Genomic DNA, 10,322 nt, shown 5'->3' with positions numbered 1-10,322 from the left:
TATCAACAAACAATTCTCAGCAAAGTCGAAATATCATAGAAGCCAACCCCCATCCGCTGCGTTATAACTTTGTCAAGTTGTGACACGGGCGACTTCTGTCCATCAAGGCTAAGACCAAACAGGACTACAACTCTCTTGTTCCTTGCTCTGTCGGACTAAAACATCGCCACGCATTGACTAAAAGGATGAAGAAGTCTGGGAATGAACTTTTCTCTGTGTCGTTTGTGTTGTAAGTTATGAAATGGTGCTGTTGTTTTCAATTAAAAATGAAGTCCTTGTAATCACAAGAAATAGGGATCACTAAAGCAATTTTGGCTGCCTGGTCGTGCGGTTTGCTCACTGGACTGTCGTTCGGATTTATGGAATGGTCCCGGGTTCAAACCTTGCCCACTCTCAGTCACACATACCACTCTGTCCTGGACTGTAGCCCCTGCCGGCATGAACGTTAAGCCATACTATCTTAACTCATTCTCTATTTAACTTCTCTAGGTCTCCCCTGTCCTCATTCTCTAAGCCTGTAATGTCCATCTCAGAGCAGCACTGGACAACTGCAGAGGCGTAGCTAGGTTGGGAGGAGGGACGGGGGAGAATTTGAAAATTCCCCCAGACCCCAAATGAGCTGTTTTTTTTAAATATTAAATATTACGCAAAATACAGGGTCCCCCCTAAGAGGTCAATCCCCAGGGCCCCCCAATGATGGCAAATTCCTAGCTACGTCACGGGTCAACAGTTCCGTCTTCACTATGAGCCTAGCAGTCCCCATTCCCTGCACCTGATTACTTCGGCGCAGAGGAAGTGTTTAAAACTTGAAACAAATCACTGCAGACACTATAATATTACTTTGTAGCCAACTTTAAGTAAATATATTTTTTTGTCTAAAGTTAATTTTGTGCAAATAATGCGTAGCTCAACTCAACACACATTCGTATCACATTTGTTTTGATACATAGTATTTCAGTAAAACACCGATATAACATTATCCTATACCTCCAAAAAAACAACAACAACTTCTTGGGACAAATGGAAATAGTAGCTGAATATTTCATGAAATATAAATTGCCTGTTATTGTAATTGCGTTTAATGTAACTCGGGTCTTTTTTTTTAGCGGGTGGGGGATTTTTTTTTAAAGGTGGAAAAGTAATTGTCTTGTTGTGAAAAATATGCTGGCAATGTTTCGTGTCGCGTTGTGCCAGAAACAGCGAGATTTTCATCATAGAGAATAATATTTCTTAACCTCGATCTAAATCAGAGTTCGGTTTGGTCTTACGACACACTCCTTCGTGTCAGCGACGACTGTAATATGGAGTTCAAGCGTGCCATTGGCTAGCCTTTTGTCACAACCAGGACATATAGTACATAAATATGTTGCATATTTAGCACAGCCTGGACATATAGGACATAGATATGTTGCATCTTTAGCACAGCCTGGACATATAGGATATAGATATGTTGCATATTTAGCACAGCCTAGACATATAGGACATAGATATGTTGCATCTTTAGCACGACCAGGACATATAAGCATAGATATGTTGCATCTTTAGCACGACCAGGACATATAGGACATAGATATGTTGCATATTTAGCACAGCCTGGACATATAGGATATAGATATGTTGCATATTTAGCACAGCCTAGACATATAGGATATAGATATGCTGCATATTTAGCACAACCTGGACATATAGGACATAGATATGTTGCAAAATAGAACAACCTGGACATATAGGACATAGATATGTTGCATATTTAGCACAACCTAGACATATAGGACATAGATATGTTGCATATTTAGCACAGCCTAGACATATAGGATATAGATATGTTGCATATTTAGCACAGCCTAGACATGTAGGATATAGATATGTTGCATATTTAGCACAGCCTGGACATATAGGACATAGATATGTTGCATCTTTAGCACAACCTGGACATATAGGACATAGATATGTTACGAAATAGAACAACCTGGACATATAGGACATAGATATGTTGCATATTTAGCACAACCTGGACATATAGGATATAGATATGTTGCATATTTAGCACAGCCTAGACATATAGGATATAGATATGTTGCATATTTAGCACAGCCTGGACATATAGGACATAGATATGTTGCATCTTTAGCACAACCTGGACATATAGGACATAGATATGTTGCAAAATAGAACAACCTGGACATATAGGACATAGATATGTTGCATCTTTAGCACAACCTGGACATATAGGACATAGATATGTTGCAAAATAGAACAACCTAGACATATAGGACATAGATATGTTTCATATTTAGCACAGCCTAGACATATAGGACATAGATATGTTGCATATTTAGCACAGCCTAGACATATAGGACATAAATATGTTGCATATTTAGCACAACCTGGTTATATAGGACATAGATAATGTTGTATCTTTAGCACGACCAGGACATATAGGACATAAATATGTTGCATCTCTCAAATTTTGTTTATTCTTCTCATTAAGATGGACATCTACATGATCTAGAAACTGAATAAGAACTGAAACAATCTTAGAGTGTATTCTGTTTGACTTATTTTTTCTTTGTCTTTCAGTACCCTGCCCAGCTACATCAATGTCAAGACACCGAACACGGAGACACCTGAATCACTCTACTCTCATTTGTCTCATATGAAATCTGCTGATGCCCGAGAGACTGAAAACATTTACAATGGATAAAACTTTTGACTATTTATTATATATATGCATATCAACATTGACTTCAACATGCAATCGGAGCTTGATTTAACTATTGTCACATTTAATTTGTGCCCCACCATAACCCACACATTCTTTCTCCCCTACCCATTGCAGGGCCGGCCTTAGATGATTGGACGCCCAAGGCGAAGTGAATTTGGCGGCCACAAATGATATAGAAAAATAAGAAATAAACAGCGAAAAATTAAAATCTCGCAATTTATTTAAAACCTAATGTAGTCCCACAATAACACCAAGCACAGGATTAACTATTTCTTCTCTAAAAAAAACATTTTTTATGATTCCTGTGCAAAGCACGCAACGATCCGAGGCAATAGGCGGCTGCCTAGTTCGCCTATGGCTAAGGCCGGCCCTGCCCAGTGTGAGGATCATCCACTCCTTGAATTTTGTTTCCCCATCCTTAATGTTTCCGGCTATCTTTTTCTTTGGCCTGATACTGTACCTTGTAGGATGGTCCTTGTGATTTTGAACTTTCGTACTTTGAACTTAAAAAACCCCCCAAAAAACTTCAACTGGAGAATTTCCCGAAAAACTAAACGATATCTAGGACGTAAAATGGAACGTCACCTCTGCCAACAAAATACTAAAGAATTGAGATATAAGTGTAACCATTGCTTCAATGCTTGGCTTTTTATCTCTGTATCCAATGTCCTTAATTACCGTTAGTGAGTTGCCGTTTTTAAACGGGAAGTCATAAAGTGAAAGTCTAATGCTCTCTTTACATTGAAAATTCCTTTCTACTGTACAACTTATCAACGTTATTTGTACACCGGATACACCAAAACGCTTTGGCTTTTAATCGTTTTCCCGCCCTGTTAGAAAATCTGCAGAAGTGAAGAATTAATTACAAAAAAAAAATGTTGTTAAATGTGACGTCAGATCCTTTCCGTTAAATTGTTACTTCTAAAACCTCATAGAAATAAATAGCTTGATCCTTTATTTTATTCATTGCATAAGATTTCACTTTGTTAAAGCTCATATTGACATAAAAAAACGTACATCAGTGGCGTAGCTAGTAGGTGGGAGTGCGTGGACCGCACAGGGTGACACCCATTAAGAAGGTAACAAAAAATGTTAAAAAAACTGCGACATTAAAAAAATTGAAAATAGGCGCACATTTTGAAGTTGCGTAAAATTCTGGGTATAAGGTAGCTAACGCTTGTATTATAAATCAACAAAATAAATCAACAAAAATAGATAAATAAATAAACAATAAACCAATAAAATATTTTAATGGAAAGTTTATTTTGGAAGGGGTTATTAAGATGTGAGCCCAAGGGACGCCACTGAAACAAAGTATTAGGTTTTGATCGATATTCGTAGAATAGTTTTATTTTTTGTTTTAATTTTCAATCTTACATCATTCAGGGAATTTACATTTTACATGTATGCTTACAAATCTATCTTAAGACATACATTTAACCAACTAAATAACTGAAGTTAAAAGTGCTACTCCCAAACAATCACTGAAGTTTTATTCTGAAGTACTATTAAGTGCATTCCAATTATTAAACAGTATAATTATATTAAATAGCTTTTTAAAACTACCGCATCCTGAGTGCAGGAAATACCGAAGACTGTATTTATGAATACTCCCAATTGAGATTTTTATAGTTTTATGCATATGTATCAAATCCATATAATATATAATAGTGGTTCACATATATCAAGTATTAACATCTTTTCTTTCGTTGATAATAAATGTATGCAGTTGTTCTTTTTAACACTTGTTTTTTGCGTGTGCAAATGTAGCCTACAGATTTTGTTCTATTTATGTGAATATTAAAATTTTGAGCTTTTGTGATGTATGAGTATGTGTATTTTTTTTGTGGCTCATTTCGCTTAGTGCTAATCTACTTAATGTTAAACTATTTCACATTTATTGTCAAAGGTTTCAGTCAACGAGCCTCCTGTTGTGTACTTTAATGCAGGAAGTGAAATGAGTTATTTGTCCAAACACTTGAGAACGTACTTACTTGTAGATCTATCAAGAACATGCTATTTTAAAACCATTTTCATTTTCTCTCAGTTTTATCTGTGAGGGATGTGAAGTCAGGAATTCCCATACTTACAGCTAATTTCTTTTTGAATAATTAAAAGTAACCATAATTATTATCCTTATGTTGTTTCCAGTTAAGGAGTTTAATTCTGGGGCAGTGTCAAAGGATGACCATTAGCTCACGATTGAAAGTTATAAAAAGCATAAAAACTATTTTAAACATTGTCCAACGATTATGATTTGATTACATTGGATAGGAAAGTTTAAATACATATCCAGCACTGTGCGAATTCCTTTTCATAGTCTACAAACATAGCTTAGGAAAGGTAGATCACTCGATGTAATAAACTACATTTACATGACCTTTATTTTAACAAAGAAAATGTGTTAATAAATTGTGCACGGGAAAGGGCACTGTTTCTCTATCTGATCTCTAAAACAATCAAAAATACCCCATGAAGTATACTTAATAAATGTATCAATTAAATGTGTAATAGATCTAGACCAGTGATTCCCAAAGTGGTCCATATAGACCCCCAGGGGTCCACGAAGACCTCCAAGGGGTCTACGAAAGTAAAAAAATAAATTGGGGGTCTATGAGATGTCCACGGGGGTCTACGGTAATAGATTTCATTTAAGCAGGTCGTAACTTAATTTTCACATTCCATTAATGTAATTATTTCATACACTAATATATGATTTGTACCCGAGTTAATCCTTTCAATATTTATCCTGCTATTGAAACGAAACATTCTTGTATTCAATTTCAATACTTATTTAAATAGCTTAATTTTGTCTACATGTAACTAATATTTAGAAAAAAAAAAGAAATGTAGACTGTACAGCGTTAATTATTTAAAATTGGGATTCATTCCTTCCTTGTCAAACACGCAGTTGCCTAAGTGACTCTTTTATGACGATATGACACCAGTTACGCTGGAGGATCATCTGAGACAATGCCACCCTGACAAAAATTAAGATTTGAACAACTTTCGAACACTCAAAGTTCAGAATAGACCCACAAAATCTCTGTTCGACATCATATAGAGAAGATTTTGGTTTGTAAGCGTCTTTCAAGATTTCTTTACTTATAGCGAAATACGGAAAACAGCAAAGGTCAATAATTGTTATTACCTTTTTACAAAAACCTACATCTGTTACTATTAAAAGAATTTCTTTAAGCGACAATACAGTTTAAGGTCGCTTCGGTGGCATGAGTTATAAAATTAAAACCTTCTTATGTAAATCTTTGCAAAAGATATAAATACAGTTTGGTCTGACAAGGTGTAGCGCTGTGTGCTACAAACTTTCTAATGGTCACCATCTTATCTCATCTCATCTATGCCTGTGGTCCTTTCTGGGCATAGACCACCGCCCACCAACCAGCTTTCTCCAGGCATCTCAGTTCTAGGCGAGACTCTCCAACTGTCTCCACGTCTTGCCCATCTGCTTGGCATCTGCTTCCAAATCGCGGTGCCATGGTAAAGCTCAAGCAGCCTTCCATTAGCTGAAGAACACCTGGGGATCTAGGGAAAAAAGCACCACCACCAAGATTAGGCTATGTAACACCATTGTTAAACCGATACTACTTTATGGAGAAGAGACTGGAGAACCACCATCACCACCATGAAACAGTCCAGGTATTCATCAATAGCTGCCTGAGGAAGATTCTTATAATCCGCTGGCCAGACAAGTTCTCGAATGAGGAACAGTGGCAAAGAACAAAGCAGCAGCCAATTGAAGTAGATATCCTTCAGAGACGCTGGAGATGGATAAGTCACACCCTGCATCCAGCATAACATGGCAAGCCCTAGCCTGGAAACCACAAGGAAAGAAGAAGAGGGGACGGCCCAGGGATACATGGCGCTAATGGTCACCGTCTCCTTATATTTCCTTAAGGTTGACCGACGAGACCTGGTTTAGGCTCCAGTTACTTGCCTTTGCCCCTCTCCTGTTAATAAAAACAGTTCCGCAGATTTAATATTTGAGCCACACGTGAGAGATCAAGAAATACACGAGAAACTGCTCTTTGCGAAACCTTTTACAATGATACTTAAGGCATATTCATTAATTAATTAATTAATATTTAATGTTAGAAAGACTAATTCATAGAAAAACAGATTTGTATATAAAACATTATATCCGTAGTTGTGTAGTTTTAAATTACTATTTCACTCTTCAACGCACTACAGTTAGAAATTTGTTTAAAAATATTGTTGATGAATTTGCAAAAATTTGCAAGTTGAGTAGGGGGTCTACCGAAAACCAGAAAACATGGCAGGGGGTCTACGAGACAAAAATTTTTGGGAACCACTGATCTAGACTAACAAAATACATCTGTACTATTAATATATATATATATATATATATATATATATATATATATATATATATATATATTTACAAATTGTTTTTGTTTAGGGCAATTTCATGCTTTTAACTTTCTCATCTGCTATAATCCTATCTCTTGTCTGGGCCAGTTGGAAAGGGGTAGGGGGAGAAAGGACGGGGTTTCTGGGTGATCGCTTTTTAAATGTATTTTTTAAAAAAAAAAGGAGCTGAACTCGAACTTGTAGTATAAAGCCTTCACTGGCTTCTCTCATGCTTTTAAAGGGATGTAACTAAGTCCCCCATTGCAGCTCTCACTACACGCCCCCTCCAGTTACTTTGAGGTACGCCCCCTCCAGTTACTTTGAGGTACTCACCCATATTCTAAAACAATCTTAGAGAGGTCGAGATGTAAATAAGAAATAATTTTTTATTTGGCAACAAAGTTTGAGATTCATGAGAGTTTTGTTACACAATTCATTAATTGTTTTTTAAAACTCGCAATGACCTTGTGTATTCAAATCCTGCTCAAGAAATCCCCTGTAGGATAAAGGTGGTTCGGTCTAGCACGTTAAAGTATCTCTGTTTCGATAACATCTCAGAGAGTCCCACTGTTTGAGAACCACTGGTGTACAACAAGAAGGGCTACTATAAGGATTTCCGCTACACTTCAAGTATCTCGAATGGTCTTTTTCATTTCACAATGACTCAAACCTGAATTCTATTTATTTGTACATGACATTGTCTCCCTTTACCGAGAACTATGACATCTATGACATACTCGTCACTTTATTAGATCCGTTTACATGGCAGAGAGGATGTAAAAATAGTTAGCGACTAAAAAAAAGGAAGTGTTTTGTGTAAATACTCAATTAACATTGGGATGGCTGCCTGGTCGTGCGGTTTGCGAGCTGGACTATTGTTTGGATTTATCGATGGTCCCGGGTTCAAACCCTGCCAGCACCCATCCCCTGTCGTCCTGCGGGAGGTCTGGACTAGAAAGTAAGCTATCTTAAACTCTGAAGGAACATCCGAAAAATGTAAAACATTTTATAACAAATATTTTATAATTAAAATTGAACCTTTTTCTTATCTCTGATTTATTTACATAAGTGTTTCCCAAACTTTTTCCTACACGGAACACATGGTACATTCTGAGTATTTAGCGGAAGGCTTTGCTTATTCTATGAACGAGATTAATTCACGTGGTGGTCTACTAGTTAATTATTCCAGTATGATTGACAATCGCCATCATTCAAATGAAGATATGCAGCAAAAATTCGTCTATTTAAAAAGCTTATATCAACTCTGTCTGTATAATACATAGTTTGTACAGGTGATTTCTCCCACACACAATCTCGAATTAAGCTGAAATTTTGCAGAATTATTTCTTTTACCTGACAACACAAAAATAATAAAAAAAATAAACCAATTAGTTAATTAACTATTGGGGATTAATTATTTTGATTGGTGTCTTGAAAAAGAGAAAGAAATCGTCCTTGACAGATATGGTGGTATAAGCTGAATTAGTCCCCTTAAGGAATCTTGAGCCCATAGTGAACATTTTTTTAAAGCATTTAAAAAACGATCAACATTCACAAAGATACCCCCTTTCTTTCCTCCCCCTTTCACTTCCGGGCAAAAAAAAAATTGATAGGGCGCATTGAGGAAGCTAAAAGCTAAAGTAAAACAATTGGTAGCAATATTTATATCGCACAAATTTATATGTTTAGGTCTATTATACGTTAAATTACATTAAAAACAAATCTTAAAAGATTAAAAAAAAAAAAAATAATAATAAAAAAAAAAATAATAATAATAAAAAAAAAAAAATAAAATAAAAAAAAAAAAAAAAAATAAAATAAAAAAAAAAATAAAATAAAATAAAAAAAAAAAAAAAATGAAGAGTGTCAAATAACTAAAAAAAAACAACTAATTGATACAATTACTTTTAATATAAGCTTTGTTTTTTTAAAGTAAGTAAAGTTTCCCTTTCAGACCTTGCTATCTATGGGGCAGATGATGCTATAGTCATCAGCTTTTTTAAAAGGTATTTAAAAAAAATGTTTTTATTGTTTAACTAATCCGTAAAGACTTTGCCATATAAAACCAAAACCAGAACAACCAAAAAGATGAAGATGTAACAGCTGCCCTAGTGGGATCTTTCACTGGACCTCATCCACCAAAACGAACGGTCTCGTGATTGACCATTTTGTAATCGAATTAGGTCGTAAGTTGTATAGAATAGGTAGGGAAGCACGTGACTTAAGGGTGTTTGTTTACGATTACTGATTGAGGTCCATTAACAACAGTGACCGCATGGAAAGACCTGCATAAGAAGAGAGAGAGAAGCTAGATTGAACCTTTACCTTTACCTATCCCTTAGTCTGTTGGACCGTTGGGGCACCAGGCAAGACTTGTCGACCGTCTTTCTCCATTCCTCCCCTTTTTTTGCCTTCTTTAGAACCTCTCTCAATGGCAGGTCCGTCCATTCTTTAATGTTGTCCTCCCATCGCTTTTTCTGTCTGCCTCTTCTTCTTTTTCCCCGAAGGAAGGTCTTTGCGAGCCCCGTAGATCTTGTAATGTGGCCATAGGTTTTAAGCTTTCATCTTTTTACAATAGTTAGCTGGTCGTCATGGGCTCCGATCGCTGCAGTAACCTTGTCTCTGATTTCTTGGTTTGTGATGCGGTCTTTGAATGTGATGCCTAGGATCCTTCTGTAGCATTGAACACATCTTGCACTAATCGCCAACTAGCACCACAAGGCAGTCATTAAAGTGGAACCCACAAAACGTGAAAGAAAGAGAGCGTCACCTAGCGACGCGAACTAAATTCAGACACGCTAAAGTTTGGTTACACCTGGAATAACATTTCAAAAAATGGCACAGGTACAGAAGCTATTGGGCAGAGGCGTAGTGAGGGGGAGGGAAAGGGGGCACGATTTCCTGGGCGCAACTCTCAGGGGGGGGGGCGCCACACGTTGCCTTTATTTCTATGCTATGTTCATGAAAAATGGAGGGGGGGGGCGGAATAATGTACCTTTCCCCAGTCGCATGTTTTGCTCACTACTCCTCTGATATTGAGGATCATTTGTTAGAGGCCATTACTCCACTGAAACTAACGGACTGTAAGTAACTATTGAAATAAATATAAGTACAAAGTGCTAGTACTATTGAAAGTGATACATACATATATTAAACATAAATGAATAACAGCACCAGGGACCAAGTTTTTAAGAGAGAAAGTAGTGAA

At 36.5% G+C, this 10,322-nt stretch overlaps 1 protein-coding gene across 1 annotated transcript in view; it reads left to right on the top strand.

Annotated features, from left to right (window-relative positions):
• LOC106057554 (serine-rich adhesin for platelets-like) overlaps nt 1-4,547 on the top strand; it is a 55,036-nt gene extending 50,489 nt beyond the window's left edge. The window contains exon 11 of the mRNA XM_056033143.1: nt 2,581-4,547. Coding sequence (XP_055889118.1) covers nt 2,581-2,704 — 124 coding nt within the window. The 3' untranslated portion in view covers nt 2,705-4,547. The remainder of the gene's footprint in view (nt 1-2,580) is intronic.
• The last annotated feature ends 5,775 nt before the right edge of the window (nt 4,548-10,322 follow it).

The sequence above is a fragment of the Biomphalaria glabrata genome, chromosome 6, assembly GCF_947242115.1.
Source record: "Biomphalaria glabrata chromosome 6, xgBioGlab47.1, whole genome shotgun sequence".
Classification (NCBI taxonomy): domain Eukaryota; kingdom Metazoa; phylum Mollusca; class Gastropoda; family Planorbidae; genus Biomphalaria; species Biomphalaria glabrata.
This window is presented reverse-complemented; position numbering and strand designations above follow the sequence as displayed.